Genomic DNA, 21,677 nt, shown 5'->3' with positions numbered 1-21,677 from the left:
TCTTCTTTGCTAAGCCTATATATAAATAGTGCTGTAGTAGTGGAGTACTGCAGTATCAGAGTTCTGCAGTTTCACAGTACTAACTTGTAGCAGCTTGTCGATTTTTCCCAACACTCACCTCCCTAAACTTTGTTTTCCTTTCATGGTGATTTAGGTGGCTCCTTTCCATTGGCTGGTTTCTTTTAACCAGCTAATGTGACAATGGGTTGGTGATATGTTTTTATAGTGTACCATGAATATCCCCGGAATGCAGGCAGGACAGAAATCTGCTTGCATTGGGAATACATTCTACCCACCACCACAGCAGGTACCAAGAATGCAGGTCACGTGTTCTATTTGATCACATGATCCAAAATGGTTTCATTCTGCCTGCTGTGGGTACGTAGCACTATCACAGCACCCCAACAACCCATTACTCCATCCCCTTTATGTTGATGCTTATGGCCTCTCTCGGTACCAGTACAACCACTTACAATTAATAGTGATTGACTGCGAAGTACTGTACATTGTACATATAACATAATGTAGAAACAATATGTCAATGTATGTACTATGTATTGCAACAGTATAATTACTTTGGTTTCAGTTTTAATCAGACTCACATGTATGGACATATGTACATACACACATAAATAAGCTTTAGCAGTATAAAACTTTCGATGAAATCCAATTGGCAAAAAAACTTAGACAAATCACTGTGTTGCCACATGTCACTACACATTGCATATGGCTAATGACGGCAGAAAATACACTTTGGCAGAAAAAATTGAGGCAAAAATTAAAGAACAATTCACCAATGTTTTATACTGTTGAAGTTTTCCACTATACAGTACATGTCATCAAAAATTTGAGATTTACTAGTACACATAATGGAGATGTACTTCTACCATTATTTACTCTTGATGTCATGGAAATACAGGCAATTCCACCTTCAGGCAACAAGGCAAAAGCTGGTAAAAACTTCATACCAAACAACTCCCCTACCCACACACACATGTGTACGTACGTGTGAGCACAATCACTTACATAGTAGGCATCACTTTCACACCTCAGATCAAAGGAGCTGCCCAGGCTACATTCGCAGTGTAGCCCAGTTGGCGACTTTGTCTGGGCTACATCTGAATGTAGACTGGGCTACATCTGGGCAGTGATTTCATAGACGTTAAGGTGAAAACCGATCGTGGGGACTGATTAATATTCATGTGATTAGTATGCACAACTCCATGAAAACTACTCAAATGGAAAGTGTTTTATTATCCTCGCTACCCTACAAGTTGAAAAATGCTGAGCTAAGGCTATAACTTATTCATCAAATGTTTCCGTATGTCTTCGAGTACTGATCACATCCCCATCATGAAATTATCACTCTACACAAAGTAACCACTCTACAAGCAAGTTTACCCATCTAGGCCTTTAGTTAACTCTATAATTATTCCATAGACAATAATAGCATTGAATAAAATATTAAACTCGCGCAACCAAAATTCTCCATGATATCTTCAGGATTTGTCCATTCATCATAACCAAACTTAGTCAGAATGTCCAGCTGTTGACCCATAATCGAACCCTTTAGGCATGTATATATAATATACTGTATCCAGTGGTGGCACTCGTATTGGCTTGGGTGATTGATCACCCACACTTCAGGTTATTAGCCTAATACGGATTGAAAGTGTTACATAGTAGCTGTAACAAGAGGAATTGGGGCTTTTTCCTGATACATATGCCCTCCCTTATCCCTCAGGCCTTCGGCCCTCTGGCTGCCTGGTGTACATATCAGGCAAAGCCCAGATGCCCGTATTACTATTATGTACACGTAACATGCATGTACGAATGTTCATTCCCATCCAGCAATGAATGGAATTCTAGTTGTGTGTTTGCTATAAAATATAGATGGTTAGAAAGTGGTACATAGTATACATTCTCTGGAAATAAAATCACTAAAATTCTATTATAGTGATCATGTTCCACAATATAAAAATCATTGATATTTTAATGTAAAAAAAATATTGACAAGGAACAAACAGTCAACTAGCAATGGACTAAAATAAGTTTCGTCAGAGCTGAATATGTGGTTTTCATGGATCAGGAAATGACTTAAATAAGTAACCAATTTTGCAGATTGAATTCATAGCTTGCATTATTGAGATCATCATTACATTATCTTCCCAAAGCTAGCTACAACACACCACAACACACCACAACACACATAGCTATGTCAGAGCAATTAAATTATCGCCTGGCTTTGCGGCAAACATGCAAGCAATTATATAGATCTAGAAATCATGCAGGTAACCATATAGAAGGTGATTAGAAGGACACAATTTATGGTTTAGTGGACTTCCCACCAAGATGACAACTGACCAAAAGGCAACTGAATTACTATAATCAATCGTATATCTTTATTCATGCAGTGCAATGGTTGCTAAACATAATAGGTATTGGAAACCATGTACTCCAGTTACTCCAGTGTAGGTGCCCGTATTCAGGGCATGCACGTCATTGCTCAACAATCATGATAGAGCACACACTGCTATAGTTTCTAATCATGCATATCGTGATAGAGTACAGTGGAACCTCTCTATTACGGACATTTTGGGACCCAGAATTTTTGGCTACTTTTTGCTGTAATATAGAGGTTTTCCTCTTTCAGAGGTAAATAAATGTATTAACCAGACCTGTTGGGACCAAAATTTTTGTTCTTGTGGAGGTTTTTACTATTAATTCGGGGAGTTTCTTAGGAGAGGTTCCACTGTACAACACTGATTTTCACCATATCGAACCTAGTAAGGCCACTTCAACTAAATCTTGTCTCTCGGGCCCAACTGACCCTATATTTTTCAGAACAAAACATTTATGTTAATCATTGATCACAGTGAAAAATGTCGCGAAGGGGTTGCAAAGTTACCTTTAAGCTGTCATAAAGAAAGTAATGCTCAATATCTAATCATATAATTTATGGTGTAGCTGCCTAGCTACTCACAAGTGATACAGCAATCATGATGCTACCTCTTCAGCTGGCAAAAATTAACATTTTCATTTTACCGACCTACCAACCCTGTACTTGGCTGAATTAGGCCTGAGAAACAAGAGTTAGTTGAAGTGGCCTAACCATTAGGCCATACCTATTTGATCTTATGTTGCGTGGGCAAAATTATTTTAAATTTGGGTAGGTAGGTCGGTTTGAAAATAATTTTAAACACAAGCATACAAAATGCAAATAATGAATGTAGCTATAATAGTACATACACAGTTAAAAATCTAGGTTTCATACTCTTCTAGTAGCATCAGATATCTCCAAAAGAGCTTTCCCATCGTATTCTACAATTTTAGAGCATTGGACGATCTTCAATGGTCCCTTTTGGACTATATCACGATGGTGCTGATGATGTGTTGTCTTTAATTAAGTACACGTGATCTGCACACGTGATTTTCAAAATTATTTCATTTGAAGAAAAATGCAGTCGGTCGGGCCAGCGCAACATAAGATCAAATAGGTATGGCCTTATAAACTGAGCCAAGCCGGATGCCTGCATCAATCATAAAAAAATGTAAAAAATCCAAACTTAAACATCTGTGATGATCGTTTGAACATTTCAGTTGTGAAACTATTGAAATTATAACACTTACCAACCAGTCTCCATTAAGAATTTTTTTTCAAATACTCCAACCTATATAATGTGTTCCAACTCTAGCTGGCATAGCTACAAAGGGTCATCCGTGTTAGAACCGATAGTTTAGGCTGCGTACTACCCTTGCCATGCTCACAAAGGTCCTTTTTAGGATCATACTGGTGGTCACATGTGTCCGGATAAATATCGACTTCGTTAATATACGTTGCACAATTGTAGACTGACTTTACAAACTGACTTTACAGTGACCATGCAGTACTGCATTATGCTATATCATTCTGTTCGAAATCACGCATCATAACTATAATTACCTGATCGAGCGTGAAGAAGGCAATTATCAACCAGCTCTTCTTTCTTCTTAGCGCTTTCGGTTTGGGCATGTATCTATGGTTTGGGGACCTACTCTCCGCTGATTAAAACGTTTCACTAATCCGTTAAATACACCCGTAAACCAATAAAAATAAAACCGCAGGCGCCACTCATCTATGCATCAGCCCGGTAATTTTTGAGGAAAGTCCTCGAGGAAAGTTGTTTCCCCAAGCGAGAGAATACCACAACATAATCTATGGTATAAGGTGAGTTAACAATTCGTACGTCACTTGCCACTCATGACGCCTGTGTAGGTGGATTACCGTGGGGAAACTAATCCGATAAAGGCCTAGACGCTTGCCTAAATGTTCTGAAGGTTCAGTGGGCGTGTACCCCCAAAGTGTTCAAGGAAGTGTTTCCTGGAAAACGTCACAGTTGAGTGAAGAAGACTGACAGACTGCTATACTAGGTTAAGTAAGTCTCGCAGTAATGTTCCAGCCATTTGAAGTTCCAGCTCGTACAGTTTTCATAAGGCTTCAACAGTGTTGTGTAAGCTATCACATTAGCAGTGAGGTTTAATTATAATCATTTACTGTGGTTGACCACCAGTTCCTATCAAACTCAAACAATTATAGACTGGTTTAGCAAGAAGGCGTGGCACTATATTACATCATTTTTACACGATGTAATCTGGTTTAGCGTAGGGCAAAAATATTGGCAGGCAAAAGTATTTCTGTACACTATAGCTGCTGGTCCTGCCAGCCAGACTATATTGCTGCATCAATTTATCACTACCTGAACTACTAGTCGTACTTTATCAATGCTTGGGCTTTGCAGAAAAGAATAACTGACTTTGAAATTTATATCACTTTCCATTTTAGCATCTGAAAAGTAACTGATTATTCCATGCCCAAGTTTATTAATGGTTTTAGTTTTCAAACTACCAGCTTTTATCATGGTTAGTTGCAGTAGACATCACATTTCTTTTGACCTACAAAAATGGCTAGTGTGGTACATTTTTATGACCACATCCCTTCGCATCATATGTTACATAAGTACAAATCATCACAGCATTAACTAGTTAGCCATGCACTATTATTACAAGCCTCTATACAATAATGAAGTAGTCGCTGGTTTTTCAAGATACAATAGTCAAATTTTGGATAGTAAATAAGCTACAATTGTTTGGAAGCAGATTTTTAATACTTGTACTGGTGAAAAGAAGAAACTTTCAAATCTTTGTGCAATATGTGTAGAATTAATGTGTGAACTAAAGACCTGATAAGAAAAGTAGCTCCACACAATGGTAGATAATTAGGTAAATAGTCTCTAACAGCAAATCCAACACAATTGTACCAAGTGCAGTATGATACTTGAATCAATCAAGATAATTTGCTGTCTTTTTTGGAAATTCAGGAATTACTTTTCAATTTTTGGTGGAAAGTAAAAGGTCTCACAAGAGTGCAAGCGATTAAAAAAACTTGCTAAGTAAGGGGCATGGCACCCACTTCACTTGTGAGTATTCATTCTAAATGAAATGGGATGAACGCTCGCAAACGAAACAGGGACCATGGTTTTTTTATTAGCAAAATTTTAAGTCACTTGCACTGTCACAAGATGTTACATTTGAGCGGTACCGTACTGCATTGGCATTGAAATGGCAAATTCTGTCATGTAAAATTTGTTTGCTATAATAATTTCAGAGTCCCATGAGCATCAATCTCCACATCAAGCTTCCTGTATTTCAAGTGACTTGTTTATGATCACATCGGATCCCCTCTATTGGATAGCTGTCATGTGACATGACACCAATAATAATTATTTTACAGCTGTATTAAGGTATTAACTAATATTTGTGAATTACAGGTGATTTTTTTATTGTGGCTTGCTAATACACTTGTATGTCTTACTAGCATTGAATTTAGTTAATGGTTAGGTCTTCTGTAATGAATGTCAACATAGTTTTTTGTGCGCTTTGCATGGTCTTGTTGTGGTCAACTTCAAGTGGTACTGCATTTCTTTCCCTTGGGATTATGTGTGGACTTGTGTACTGTTTTGTTATAAAGTGTGTACGTAATTGTCACTTAGAAGATGTCATACTACAGTGGAACCTGTCTATAATGGTCACCTTGGGACCAGGTATATCTGGCCTTTATATACAGGTATATCTGGCCTTTATATACAGGTGGCTGTTATAGAGAAAACCTGTATAAGGTGGTCAGCAGCATTTTAGTGGTTATGGCCATTATAAATGAGTGATTATTATTAACAGGCTCGTGCCAACTGCAATGCAGTAATATTTTAGTACAGAAAGGACAAGGTGAACGTGTTATGAATGTTGGTTATAGCTATTGAATAAGTTTAAGCAATGAAGCCTGATAGGTTATATAGCATTCATTGAAAGGTGATAATTGTTCATTAATTGAAACGGTGCTGTGGTGCCAGACAGTTGGCTTACCAAGCCACCATAAAAGGTAGTGACTGCTATATGAAGGAGAAATTTATGTATACAGTGATTCATAGTCGAATTCTTGGTTGGCCGATAGACAAGTGACGTGTCAAAAATGCATACATTTGTATGGGAAAATATTTGGGACCTCGTGTCCATGGCTGTTATGCAAAGGTGACCACTTAATCCAGGTGACCGTAATACAGGTTCCACTGTATAATACTGTTGGCAAGTTACAGAATGTGGCTAATTGCTATGTAGTTGTATTGATGAAGGACTGTAAGACTAGGCATAAGTTCACACTGTACAGTGATGCACAACAACTTAGCCTTATTTTATTATACACATGTATCTATGCATTTAGCCTAAGGCTTAGATAGTTTCTCACAATGACCCTTTGATACATACATACTGTATGTAGATGTATGTAGATTTCAAAGCACTGTGTATATCATACAGTATGGTGGTATTGTATGTAGTACAGGTCATGGGAGTTTGGACTTTCTTATCCAACAATATCAACCAAAATCCAGCCTCATTTTTCCTTCATAACAGCTTGGTATTGGTTAGACATTACCAAGCCCAAAAAATGCCTTCAGAGTGACCTCATGATCAAGTTTCTATAAAATTTTAATGGATTTTCTACTAACTGACTAACTAACTGATGCCTTCAGTCAAGCATAATTCAACTATGGTTAACATCATGGAGTTGATTTCTTCATTATTTGACTCTTCATCCTGAGACATGCCTTTTCCCGAACCGCAGCAGCTAGAATGTATCCATCATGGATTAACTCCTTTGTGTCTCCACTACCGTGTTGATTCGCAGTAACGCTTGATGGCTTCGGTGCACCTGGCTGTCATGAGCATCATCCATAATTTCCATAGTGACTGGATTAGTTACAGAGATGCTTGTCATACTGTTCTTTGTTTGTAACACTGTATAATGGGTGGAATACCTGAAATGAAGAAAAATGGCTGCTTCACTTCTCAGTAAATTGATGCGTTTAACAATTTCCAAGTGACTGGATTGATTTCTTGTACTGTTCTTTATTTGTAATGCTGTATAACAGGTGGAACAAAATGGAAAACAAAGCATAATGACCACATTGCTTTCCAGTAATTGATAGTTGGGCATGTGTTAAGTTGAATTTTATAACTGTCTAGCCATTCTTTCCTTTGATGTGGCATGCAACGATTCACCAATAATCAATTATGTTAAATAAACAAACAAGTGTAAGTAAAGTTTTATATTTGAGTAGAGATCATGTAGGGATCATACAGATATAAAATAACCAATGAAACAAGGGAGGTCATCTATACCTGCAGCTTTCCTACTTCTATCATACGTATAATTGTGGAGGGGATTAAATGGAATTAAATGTCCACTAGTATAGTTGCAAGTGTAAATGACCTCCCTTGTTTCATTGCTTTTTGTTTCTATGGTCCCTACTTAAATATAATTTTAAAATACATAAGTTGCATTACATTGCATGCTTCAGCTACTGTATTGACATATATACAGTGGAACCTCTTTAAGCAGCAAGTACGGTTCCGCTCATATGCAACATTGTCTCACGAGAGTGCAAGCGATTAAAAAACTTGCTAATTAAAAAACTTGCTAATTAAAAAACTTGCTAATTAAAGAATGTGGCGCCCATTTTGTTTGCAAGTATTCATCTCATTTTGCTTGGAATGAATACTTGCGAGCGAAACGGGTGCCATACCCTTTAATTAGTGAGTTTTTAAATTGCTCACACTGTCGCAAGACAAGGTTGCTTTTGAGCGGCACTGTAAACTCTCTGAAATAAGGACACAATAAAAAAAAAACCTCCACAATAAGGACAAATGTTTTGGTCCCAACAGGTTTGGCTCCATGCATCACTATATGTACTTCTGAAAGAGAAAAACCTTTAAGTAGAAATATCCCCAAAATTCAGGGTCCCAAACTTTCCTTTATAGAAAGGTTCCACTGTACACACGTACATACTAGCAATTTTAATGTATTTGCCTTGTTATTGTTAGGTTCAGAGACCACATTCAGGGACTTCTACATTGTACGCTCAAGATTATCTCTACCTACATACAGTACCTAACTAGACTGCACGTCATGGCTAAAGCTAGAAAGCCAACTGAAGTAAGTGATATTGTAAATACATAATACTGTTTGTAGTGCATATCCTAATAAGTTTTTAATGTACGTACAATACACAAACATCGCACCATCTACCTATAACCATAGTCCAACTGATAACATTACTGGTTGACTAACATGTAAGGAGTACACTATTCAGTATACTACATTAAATTTATGGTGGTGCAACCCATTTTTTTCTTTATTGTATTTGATACCTACTGTACATGGTTTATGCACTGGTATAGGCTTTTGTAAGAGGAAAATACGGTACCGTATGCTAAGCACATACACTTACATACATATTGGTAATATTGTCACAGGAGGAGAAGGGTGTGATAGAGAACACCATATCCAGAGATGATGTGTCCACTTTAGATACCTTGTTCAGGAAGAACAATATTGATGTCAATGCTGATGTGGGTGTAAGTGTGCCATTACTGTATGTGTGCATGTTAAGAAGGTTGGTCATATTCCATGATTCATGATTGTATGATGTGTAATTATGCAACCAAGTGTAATGCCAAGTGTCAGAGCTTGCTTATCAGCTAACAAGTAAAAAAAAAATGGAATTTTAAGTTAAATTAGGGATCATAGAAAAAAGTAGGGAAACAAGGGAGGTCACCTACACCTGCAGATATACGTAAACAAAGAACAGTAGGAGAAGCGCCTCTGCTGTCACCACAATAAATATGGACTGACACCCAACTATCATTACTGACTCGAAGGTGAAGTAGCCTTGGTAGTGGCTATTATGCTTTGCTTTTGGCTATGTTCAGCGCATTTCACAGCATTACAAACGAAAAACAGTAAGAGAAGCATCTCTGCAATCAATCCAGTCATCATGGAAAATACGGACGATTCCCATTTACAAATGTATAGGGAAGCCATTGCACTGCTGCGAATCAACATCTTGGGCTGTCAGCAAAAAAAAATAAAAAATAGGACCCAAAGAAGGACAAAGCTACTGTACATAAGTCCATGATGCATGCATTGTATGTACTGCAGTATGCCAAAAGGCACCTGTCAGGCTAAAGTAACATTGAACAGCGAAAAAGCCAAGCCCGTAGCCTTAGGCATATCAAGTTACGCTTGCTTGAAGACATCAGCCAGGCAGTGCAGAATTGATTGAATAAAAAAAATGTAGCAATCAATTGGAAGCATTTAGGTCGTGAAGGCACTTTTGGGCTGGTTTACCAAGGCACCAGGATGGTATTGTGAAGCTGGTGGGGTGATATTTTTGACCACAAAAACCCATGATCCTTATTATACAGTACTACTGTACTGTATGACAAAGCAACACATTGGTTGGGTTGGATTTTTGCAAGCTATTTTCACAGATCCAGTCATGTATTGATCACTTATCAGCATAAATAATCAAGTTCAAAAGCAATTCCTCTGAAAATTATAAATGCGACATCAAATTGGCTATAGTGACTCCATTGTATACATGGATTCATGTTTAGAAGTGCTTTTCAGTCACGTTAATTTTTATTGATTGTCTAAACACTTTTAATGGAAATTTGTTTCCTGATTAGTGGTACTAGCTATACCTTAATAATTATGTGAACTGTATTTGTTTCAGCCCTACCTCTAGGGACCTGCCGATTATGCTTATTTTACTTATTGTGCTTTTGAGCAGTGCTCAAAATTTGTACGTATTATATTCAAAATTATGCTCAACATTTTTGCCTCAGTTTCTATGTTTTACTAATAAATGTGCACTTTATGGGTAAACAATAGTGACTGGAGTAGAGACTATAAATATTTGAATGCATTTCAGAGAAAAGATCAACATACTCTAATAGAACAGTCAGCTGCCACTGACTGCCCTATTAAAGTGTATTGATCTGCATATTTCTGTGATTTATATTTTGTAAAACAAGGATTTATAGTATGGGAAGTACTCTGCCTATTATGCTATCATTATGCTTACTGCTTTCAGGCACCTATTTTGATCAACATTATGCAAGCATAATTGGTGGATCCCTACCTACCTCATACGTTAATGTCTATAGCTAGTCGTGTCCTTATTGCTAATGCACATGTGTCTTTGATTTATAATACATATGGTTGGATAAGTTAGTTGGTCCACATACAGTATTCTGATTGAATACTCTATTTAATGCACTTTGATTCTAAAAAAAGCACACTTTGCAAAATACTCTAATTAAACAGTCCTGTGTACATTTGAGGATTTTTTATCAGTTATATTTTCAGCTGTTTATTGCTTTATCAGCTCTATATGTTTGTTAGTTGACTGAGATATTCTCGCTTGTCAAATTTTGCATAGACATTGTCTCTGGTAGTGTTAGGGACCAGCTGTAAGTCATGCACCATGTTACAACGTGAAGTTCCACTGCCGTATGGTACGTATGTGTCATCTAATTATGTGAATTATGGATGCTGGTTACTATATTCTGACTATGTTATATGGGTGGTGAAAATATTCTATCTCGTATTGAAATGTATGGGGAAAGTATGTACTATAAGACTTGAAGTAGCAAAAGGTGTGCTCTAATATGTCACAAAGTAAATGCAATTGTTTGCATCAGTAATTAGTGTTACAATTAGTACCTGCTATGCAGGGCTGCCCATGGGGGGGAACTGGGGAATTTTTCCCCGGGATCCAGCCTGAAAAAAGTCCCAGGAGGCCCCATCAAGGGCCCCCTGAATACCTGTTTAAAAGATTGATATACTCTAATAGAGCAGTCAGATCTGGATACTCTAATAGAGCAGTCACAGTATTCTTCAGAGGAGCAGTGTAGCAAGCTTATAAATAAGGAGGTATGGTTGGAGGGGTAGCTATTGTCATTGTCAGCATGTAATGACTTTTTTTTTTGGTTTTTGACTTACAGTTTGGGTGAAGTTGTGATTCAAAGTGGAAATCTCCTTGCCCCTGGGACCCCACTTTAACTCTGTGCCCTGGGCCTGTTATTTTTTATGTATGTATGTATGTGTGTATGTATGTACGGTACTGCCCAGAGGTAATGTTACAATCCCTCATGAGTGCTCAAATCCAGGCCATGACTCTACACGATGCACGACTGGAATACATCACGTGCGAAGTCACGCGGTTACTGGAGCAGCCACCCGAGGGAGCTTGCTTGTAGTGGCTACACATGGTGAATTAGTTGGCACACACATGCCAAAGAAATCGTGGGTTGAAAATTGGCTACACGAGTGTCAACTGCTCGCGAATGTAACATTACTTCTGGGCGATACTGTATGTATGTATGTATGTATGGAATAACCCATGATGTGTGTAGAAGTTACTTGTACATTCTCTCTTTACATGTACTGTATGTATTGACTGCTAATCATGCTTTACAGTGGGTGAGTCACAATTGTGCTAAAGTTCATAACATATAGGTTACATGTAATAGCTATAACACACCCATGAGATTTGTGACCAGATCTACAAGAATCCCACATGTTAGTGCAAGCCTAATTTTACAGTAGAATGTATAAAACACGATAGGTAAAATAATTACAAAACAAAAAAATCTGTAAATTTTTAAAGCTATTGTTCCACCATGAACGAAAGGCAAAAACCTTGGTAGCATCATGTTCCCCAAAGCAAGAGGAGATTGAAAATCTGTGTTTTGTGTCAGTACTCCCAAGGAGATGAAAGATATGAGTGTTAGTCTACCTCACATTGGACGAGCAGTTCTCTGACGTTTTTTCCTGACATTTTTTCCTTTACCCTGGTCACAGGAAGAACCTGGAAGAAAAAACTTACCCAGCAATGGATTTGCCTATTTAAGGAGAATGTGATGATATAAGTTGCATCTCCATATAGGACTACGTTCATTGTTTAATTAAGCACCTATAGTTTATTTTCTGTACAAATCAATCTTTCTGTTGTTACCACTTTGTAGCATGGAGGTTCTTGGCTCCTAGAGCTGAAACTTTGGCTGACCATTCCTTTGGCTATCTGGATAAAGAAAATGTAATAAACTATAATTCGAATAATGCATCAACCTGTGGGGGTTCTTGCAAATCCGGTCACATGTTATCTGATTAGTAAATACGTACAATACCCGAGGGTTGCATGCCTGAAGGTAGAGTGTTTACAAAGATACAAACCATATGGGGGGTAGTCGGAAAAGGCAGATACGGTCAGATGCGGATACGGACACGGATATTTTTAAAATACACTTTTACATTTATAAAACAGTTATTTTTCATACCTAACATTGTTTTTACAGCAGTCTTCGCTTCCAGACCCAGGCGTTGATCTTGTCATAGCGCTTATCCATTTATAAGCGCATGTGCGAAGGATAGACTAGTACTCTAAAGACCATATAGTGTTGTACACGTGCTCTAGAAATCTAATTCAGTGTTATAGAGATTAAACTGGAATGTCCCAATATAATCTTGTAGGCCAGGTCCTTGAAACCCTCAACGCTTGGTACAAGCACCTGCGCCTTATACTAAAAGACATAAGATTGTGGATTTGGCCTGCGGTAGGCCTGCTAAGCTAAGTTGCATGGGGTATACAAGCTAATCTCTACAATTATATAACTCTGTATTAGACTTTAGAGCATGTGTACAGCACTATATTATGTTCTTTGGCATTCTGTGGAGTGCTGATCTAGTCCTTCGCACGTGTGTTTATGATGCGCTATGACAAGATCGACACCCAGGTCTGGAAGCGAAGACTGCTGTAAAAACAACGTTAGGTATGAAAAATAACTGTTATATAAATGTAAAAGTGCTTTTTTTAAATGTCCGCGTCCGTGTCCGATCGCATCCACCTTTTCCAACTACCCCCAGATGGGTGTGTTATCCACTGTTTTATGGTATGTGGTATGTGTGGATCAAAGGTGCCCATTTGTAACACAGAAGGGAAAAGAAAGCTCAGACTAACATTGTCTCTTGCTAAGAATTGTGTCCAAGGAATGATGTTACTGTCTTGGTCATTAGCTATTACGTTGGTAGCTAGTTTGACATGAATAATCACGTGGTGTATTGATGATAACTCAGTCCAGCCATTAGTGATTCCTATTCAGAGCATAAGCAAGTTTTGCTCAAGGGTACCTTTAAATTGGAGACTGTATGGTCTAAAGGTGGTGCTTAGCTGTGTTACAACTGTTTGTATACAACTGATTTACAACACTGGCAGCAGCCTTTGATCTGCCCACACACCACACTATAAATTAATATGTATGGATGTGTTCTGTAGATACCTATACAATGATATGAACAACTGCTGTATGTACCATACATATGTGAATTTGTTGTACGTATGATGTATATTATAACTGCAGTGTGTTCATATGTTCTTTTCTTGCTTTCCATGTGATTGTGATGAAATCAAAAATGATTATTTTACAATAGGGGGTAAGACTCAGTATAACATGCATTATTACACTATAACTGTGTAGTACAACTGCATAATATTACTGGTATACTGATTAGATGTGTTTTTAAATTATCAGTTAGAGATCTGTATTGCTGAGCATCAATCCTATCAATTACCTTGTACAGTATAGGTTGAAATAGCTAGGATATATGGGACCAGATTTGCAAAAAGGTACCCTTTTTACACACAAAATTTAACCCATTTTTTTAACTTTACAACTTCATAACGTTTTAATCATAGCATACCATTGCCTGCAATTTTCTATGAGTATAGTTACAGTATCTGGCTACATTTTGATGTAAGGAACAATTTAATCAGTATAAGAAGTCAACAGCTATGACATTTTGTTTGCTGGTATGTAAAATGTGTGGAAAAGGTACCTTTGTACAAATCCGGTCACAATTATTGTGTACTTGTTTGATCATGAAAAGCCTTGTGGAGCTGTTTATAGTAGTTCTTTGTACTTGTCTCTATATATGGTCTAAACGAATGTCAAGAAACAGTTGGTTGATCTTCAGTCTGCCATCAGATCCAGCAGTGTATGCTGGGTAAAGAATCAACCTTTTCTGATAATCTCTGGCTCTATTGGTCTGTCTTGAAGTATTCCTCGCCACTTGTCAGTCTTTTTGGTCCTTGCACACCGTTCCAACAATCTTATGCACATTAATAGAAGCTTACTTTAGTACCATAAATTTCCACACTCTGGGATATAAAATAGTTATATTCCGCATACTCGGATAGTATCATTGTTACTACACTCGTTATGGGATATAGGTGTAACTATAATGTTACCACTTTACTATCATTGACACAAGTAGGCTGGCACAACATATTACCTGTAAGCTTCACTGTTTATTTGGGACAGGCTTTTGGCTACCACAAATGCACAACTCAATTAAATGCCAATGCTGATGTCTGGTGGTGCTCAGTGCAACAACTACTGATATATGAGGTTACTAATGATTTAACTATGTCATCAATTGCAAAGTTTTATTTAGATATCAATGTATTACGGCAGTGCTAATAATATAGTACTGTGTAGTAAGGACCACAAAGGTTTGGGTGTGGCACATGAAAAAATATCACCCAAAAACCAGCTTCACATTTCCCTGACGACGATGAGGTAGTATTGGTTAGGTAAAACTAAGTCCAAACAAGCCTTCAGATCAACCTGAAACACTTTCATCAAGTTGCTATGTAATTATTTATTAAACGGAATTTTCTAGTGATTGACTGGGTAACTAACTGACTGAGCAACTGATGCCTTCAGACAAGCATAATTTAAGTGATTTTTTTCACTGTTCAATGTTGCTTCAGGCAGACACATGCCTTTTGGCACACCGCAGTACGTACAATGCATTCTTCATAGACCATTGTCCTCCTTTGATCATCTTTGCTGACAGCGAAAGGTGTCAATTTGGCGGTAGCATGTGCAGAGTTGGAAGTAACAAGTTACATTTGTAACGTGTTATGTAATAATATTACTTATGTTGTATAGTACATTCACTACTCACTGTTTGTATTGTGCATATGTTTACTACATAATTTTTGTTTTGTGCAGAAATGGACAGCTATCCACTGGGCAGTGTGCTCCAATAAGATCAACTGTGTGAAGGCACTTTTAGCTTTAGGTGCTAACATCTACGTTGTTGATACAGTAAGTTAACTATTCAAATGCATCAATCAAACATCAACTAAGTATGTTAAGTGATGTCAGATTGTTATAGATACATACAAACGTAATGTGTACATATACCCACTCTACAATTAGCATGTTTAGGAATTGTCAATCAATTGAAGTGCTGGGTACTAAAAGATTGCATTTAAGAATGCAGCCATGACAAAGGCACTCAAAGCTGGGTTTGACTTCACAATCACTAGTAACTAATATTGCTGCTCCTCCACGTATTAAGTTTGGAGTGTTATACACTGTACATTGTATGCCTACTCTGTACCAATGAATGTGGCAGTTATAATTGATGTAACATTTAACTGTAGACTACATTACAAATCACTTGGTAGAAATTCAACTACAAACAAGTCACCCTATAGAGACTTCAAGTCATCCTGTAGACAGTTCAATCAAACAAGCCATCCTGTAGAATGTTTAGCTACTTAACAAGTCATCCTGTTAGTGTAGCGCATTCAGCTATTTCAGTAACTATTAGCTCTGTGATTTTTATGGTTTAAATGCTTTTACAATACAAGCAACAAAATTAGTTCAAACAGTCATATAGACATTTTGTTTCTTCCTTATTCCTGTGGAAAATAAAAGTCAAATCAAAAGAAAGCCACAAAGGTGGCCATATACATAGGCTGCATGGCTTAGGGACTTGCAATAAAAAAAGGAGTGATATCTACACTAAAGCAGCCAAGCTGTGAAAAAGGGTGTAGCTTCCTGTTGTGAAATCCTAGGTTACAGCCAACAAACGTCTATAACAATGTTAGTGCCAATCATTTTTAATGACCATACTGATAATTGGCATTAGCATCATTGCGGCCATTTACTTTTAAAATTTCATAGCTTTTCTCAACCTGGCTCTTTGAGGAACACATCCTTTTTTCACAGCTTGGCTGTTTTATTATAGATATTTGTTTCAAGTTATATGCACCTAGCATACAGTGTATGTTGCGTTTCTATTGTGCAGAATGGAGAAACACCCTTGAAATTGGCTGTGGATAAAATGTACAAGGAGATTGTACATTTTCTAGTTGAAGAAGTGAAGCAAGATATTACAACTTTTGACCAGGTGATATAAATCATTATGTGCATTTCTGGTATATTGTAAAGTGTGAAAGCAATTTGCTATGCATTGCGTTTGCATACATTTTAGGATTATCAAATGAAAATAAAAGAGATGTGTAAAACACAAGCTGTCAGAAAGAATGGTTTTCAAGGTACATAAAACTTATTAATTATTTACATTTTTAATAGATAAACATAAGCATAACACTGTTGTTATTATCTTATTAATTCACACATATGCATATTTATGTACTTTTATCATGTTGTAGTTAGGGATGCAGAGGGACTAAGCAAGTTTATGGTGGATGCTAAACTGAATGGATACACAATAAAGGCTAGATACTGCAAAGTTCTTTTTAGTGGGTCATCGGGAGCTGGCAAAACAAGTTTCATGAACTTGCTTCTGAGAAAGAATATAAATCCACGTCATGTCAGCACTGGACTGGGTGAGTCCAGACAAATCTTGGTAGCTAAAAAATATGGCATGGTGAAACTGAATTCGAATAATAACAATGGCAGTTTTGAATGGGTAGAGCTTGATTTTGAGAAAGAAATTTCACAGCTAAAACTCCACTTGTGTCAAAAAATGCATTCACTTGGTTTTAATTCACACAAAAATAAAGGCATGTCTCAAGATCGTGGCACTTCCTTTCAGCAATGTTCTGTTGAAGATGACATAGCCTCTTTGCCGATGGTAGAAGTGTTGGAGAGTTGTTCCCTGGATGTGTGGGATGTTGTAACACTACTTGATACAGGTGGGCAGCCACAGTTCATCAACATGTTACCTGCAATCAACAGCTCGACCATGGTAACCTTCATTGTCCACAAAATGTGTGGTGGAGTTAAGAGTCTGACAGATAAGGTAACGGTCACTCATGGCAACAAAAAGGGTAAACGATCATTCAGTTCTTACTCTATGCATTACACCAATCTTGAGCTGATGAAAATTTTAATGTCGCTGACCAATGATATATGTCTAAGAAATAACTGTTTTGGTGACACAATTTGTGCCACAAGAGGAGACAGTACTTCTTATCTGTCGTTTATTGGCTCCCATGCTGATATGGTGACTGAAGATGAAGTAACAGAAATAGATGATAAGTTAGCATCCACAATATTCGAAGCTAAGATTGAAAATGTTTGGACAATTGGGGGTGAGTGTGAACACCTCATTCCAGTTGACAATACTACTGCTGGAAGTGACACAGAGGATGAAAATGCAAAAATCATACGTTCTGGACTAGCAGGGTTGTTACAAACAAGGGATGTCTTTGATGTTCCCATCAGTTGGATTATATTAGAACTAGAAATACGAAAAAAATGTCAAGAAAAAAATTTAAGCTACATTCCTTACACTGAAGTTGTCCACATGTGCAAGGACACACAAATAAGCAACGACGAACAAACAATTAAGGATGCTTTACGTTTTCACCACTTGCTTGGTGTACTGTTGTTCTTTGAAGACGTTGATGGGATGAATGACTATGTTATAACAGATCACCAGTGGTTGTTTGACAATCTCACTAAACTGGTTTGCTGCACATTTGAAGGCAAGCTGATACCCAACAATGCTGACTTGGAGAAGTTCAAGCAAGAAGGAGTGTTGAGTGCTAGCCTAATTTCCAAAATTGGTTTAGAACTAGGAGAAATCAAAATCCAGTTTTTTCTCAACCTTCTAATGGTCTTAGGTATCATTGCCCCGATTGAGGAAGATATTGCAACAGGTATTGCCAACTATTTTATGCCTATTGTGCTTCCTACTTGTTTGAAAAATGATGAACTGAACAAGATCTTACTGCAGTATGGTGATCAGATGATTTGCCAAAGTGCTGGAAGCAAAATAAATGTTTGTCCTCTGCTTATACAGTTTTCATCAGCGACCCTTCCACGAGGAGTGTTTTGTTGTTTGGCTGTTCAACTCCTTCAAGACAATTTGGGTTGGACACTTCGAAGGTCAGAGAAAGGAAAACGTCGCACATTCGACAACCTTATTACTTTTCGAACGGTTTCTCGACATTGTGTATCACTAATAGACAGGGTGTTTTACTTGGAAATTCAAATCAGACACAAGGATAAGTCTGTGTTACCAATTCACTATGAAGCCCAGAATTACATTAGCACTGCATTGAAAAAGGCCAGCAAGAAGCTCAATCTCAAAAGCTCTGAACTGCACTATGGATTTTGGTGTTGCGAATGTCTTGGTAAAAAAACTCACATGACAAAGCTATCACAAATAGACCCTCTTCCTACCTATTGTGACTGTGACCATGATGAGGAGACCAAGATTACAGAGTCACACACAGTTTGGTTTCAGCCATTGCAGGTTTGTACGTATCAGTAAAGATGATAGCGTATGGAGGGAAACTTTGGCGCTGTTAAAATTTGGCGAATTCATGGTTATTCGCCAAATTCGCCAAATTTTAACAGCGCCAAAGTTTCCCTCCATACGCTATCATCTTTATCCAAATATTTTCCTCATCCAAATATTTTGTTGGTGAAAAAATAGTAAACCAATCCTCGAACTAATTGATTTTCTACTCAACCTAGGGCTACTGGGCCAGGCATCACGCAAGAGCCAAGCCTGCCTCAAGTACCTCACTAGGTAGCTAGCGACTGTACACGTGGTATCCGCAAACCTTACCTCGAAACGAGCATGACAAGTAGCGAGTCCTACCATATTAGTACGATACTCATTATCCCAGAAGGTGTAGATCTACTGTCTATATAGTATTACCTTTTAGACTAGTTGATAGCTGACTCCATGTACCGAAGAGGCGTGGCACTCCCAGTTCTCGTTTCAGACACAGCGATTAGTAATCTAATTAATTAAACAGGGCGTGTGCTCTGCTAACAATTCACCAAATTTTATTTCGCCAATGGTGATATTTTGCTTGATTTGCCAAATTCTTCCTCCAAAGTTTTCCTCCATGCGGTACTATAGTTTTTAACTCTATGCACTCTGTGTATCAGTAACTACACATACACTCATACATACATACATACATACATACATACATACATTGCATGCATGCATGCATACATACATACATACATACATACATACATACATACATTGCATGCATGCATGCATGCATACATACATACATACATACATACATACATACATACATACATACATACATACATACATACATACATACATACATACATACATACATACATACATACATACATACATACATACATACATACATACATACATACATACATACATACATACATACATACATACATACATACATACATACATACATACATACATACATACATACATACTAGCAAGAGTTCATAATATTTGCATGGGGGAGACTGGAGTACATTCAGTAAAGGCACTGCTGCAAGTAACACCTCAGGCTTTTCTTAGAAGAAAGGCTTGACTTTATCAACACCAATCATCACCTATCAACAGTTCTTTGTCATTAGTAGAATCAGGCTATATAGAAGTGTACTGTACATATGATCAAAAGGGAACTTACAGCAGTGTATTTGTACAGGCCATACTGACAGTTAGACACTCCCCCATACAAATATTATGAACTCTTGATACTAGTGATGTCGCGATATGAAAATTTGGATATCCCGATAATCACGATATCATTGGACTTATATCATGATAGTCACGATATGTTAAACAAATTGAATATGTTAATGTTTTCACAGGACAAGTTTTATTCAGTCAATCTATTATACTTATAACAATGATGTGACAAAGTTGACACTTGTTTTTTTTATACATCACCACATGTTGCCAGAGAAATATCGTAAATATCAAGTCACTTTTCACTAAATAATTTGTGTTTTTATAGCTTTTTTTTGTCCATCATGAAATGTTTCTATCATGATTATCACAATATATGATATAACTATCGTGGCATCACTAATACATAAACCATTGGTGTATGTAAATACTTGTTGTAATCCACTATTCATTTTGCAGAAATTCTCCCATACCATGGCCAGCCAGTCCAGTGCACAATTGTCAAGTGAGTTTATACATACGATCTAAGTAGCTGGCCACCTACACATGTCATTAGCCTCTCATTGGAAAAGTGGTCATACGAACCTGTACCATATCTATCTATGGATAGTTCATGCATTACTCAACAACTTTTCTTTGTTTTGGCACTCCCATGATACATTTTGCCTCGCGTGCATCAAAAGCACTTTGATTCACTGCTTAGGGTGTGATGATTGCTGTGAATTGTTTATGGCACCAAGAATATTAATTATGTGCTGTACTGTGCTATACCTACTTTACATAGAGTACAATATAGCTATAGTAACTGATTGTATCCATCTGACACCTTACATGTTTGTATCTATGTATCTGAATACATATTACGTATGTAGCTAAAGTGTATCCATTATCATGGCTTTCTACTGCAAATACAGACAATCATGATACAAAAGAAAATGTTGGTACCGATCCTACAAAGAAACCTCAACCAGGTATGTATGTAAAATACTGTACTGTATGCATAGACAAAATTTTGCTTTGTAGATTGCATTGTAGCACATGTTATAGTAATATGAAATTATCTTTTAACTTTAGAAATTCTGAGTCAAATACTAAATGAACTGGCTCCAATTGTGTCTTCAAGTATCAACCTAAATGCACTCATACCCCTGCTGTTGAAGCATAATCTGCTAACTAACGATCAAAACTATTATCTTGCTAATGAAGCCATTGCTCCTAGCAGAAGAGCCCAGTCACTACTTGATATCTTAAAGTGTAAAGGAAATGGAACTCTACAGAAGCTGTTGTGTTGTCTTACCTCAGAAAAACAACATGCTGGACACAAGGATATTGCATCCGACCTAACAGAATTGCTTAAACGTCATCAGTGTAATGCAGAAATGTTTTGTTCAACTTGTAATGCACACTTACATTTGCTGTGTTAGTTTCTGTAGCTATATAGTACACTAATGCCATGTTTTCACTTTATTTTTACCCTATACATCCTTATATGTATCCTTTGTACAGTTCATTATAATTATAACAACGAAAATAAACACAA

At 37.2% G+C, this 21,677-nt stretch overlaps 2 protein-coding genes across 4 annotated transcripts in view; one reads left to right on the top strand and one right to left on the bottom strand.

Moving 5' to 3' along the window:
- LOC136258527 (uncharacterized) overlaps positions 1-4,111 on the bottom strand; it is a 21,599-nt gene extending 17,488 nt beyond the window's left edge. Inside the window, exon 1 of one of the 2 annotated variants that reach the window (XM_066051851.1) lies at positions 3,944-4,111. The gene's annotated coding sequence lies outside the window, so the exon portion shown is untranslated. The remainder of the gene's footprint in view (positions 1-3,943) is intronic. The other variant, XM_066051843.1, reaches the window with a different exon arrangement.
- LOC136258509 (uncharacterized) lies at positions 4,105-21,677 on the top strand. 2 transcript variants are annotated; one of them, XM_066051828.1, is made up of 11 exons: positions 4,105-4,207; positions 4,256-4,415; positions 8,416-8,527; positions 8,848-8,949; positions 15,454-15,549; positions 16,541-16,642; positions 16,727-16,790; positions 16,908-18,961; positions 20,597-20,642; positions 21,052-21,108; positions 21,212-21,677. In XM_066051828.1, the coding sequence occupies exons 3-11, from the start codon at positions 8,501-8,503 to the stop codon at positions 21,559-21,561; spliced, it is 2,898 nt and encodes a 965-aa protein (XP_065907900.1). In that variant the 5' UTR covers positions 4,105-4,207; positions 4,256-4,415; positions 8,416-8,500; the 3' UTR covers positions 21,562-21,677. The 2 variants fall into 2 exon arrangements, with proteins under 2 accessions (XP_065907900.1, XP_065907908.1); XM_066051836.1 differs by lacking the exons at positions 4,105-4,207; positions 4,256-4,415; positions 8,416-8,527 and adding an exon at positions 11,858-13,870 and having other exon boundaries at positions 8,852-8,949.

The sequence above is a fragment of the Dysidea avara genome, chromosome 1, assembly GCF_963678975.1.
Source record: "Dysidea avara chromosome 1, odDysAvar1.4, whole genome shotgun sequence".
Taxonomy (NCBI): domain Eukaryota; kingdom Metazoa; phylum Porifera; class Demospongiae; order Dictyoceratida; family Dysideidae; genus Dysidea; species Dysidea avara.
The sequence above is the reverse complement of the archived record's forward strand: the minus strand, read 5'-3'. Positions and strand labels throughout refer to the sequence as shown.

Coding starts and splice junctions, on each gene's coding strand:
- LOC136258509 (XM_066051828.1), top strand. CDS start 8,501: ATGGCTAAAGCTAGAAAGCCAACTGAA. Junction 8,528..8,847: donor AAGCTAGAAAGCCAACTGAA/GTAAGTGATATT, acceptor ATATTGTCACAG/GAGGAGAAGGGTGTGATAGA. Junction 20,643..21,051: donor GTCCAGTGCACAATTGTCAA/GTGAGTTTATAC, acceptor CTGCAAATACAG/ACAATCATGATACAAAAGAA.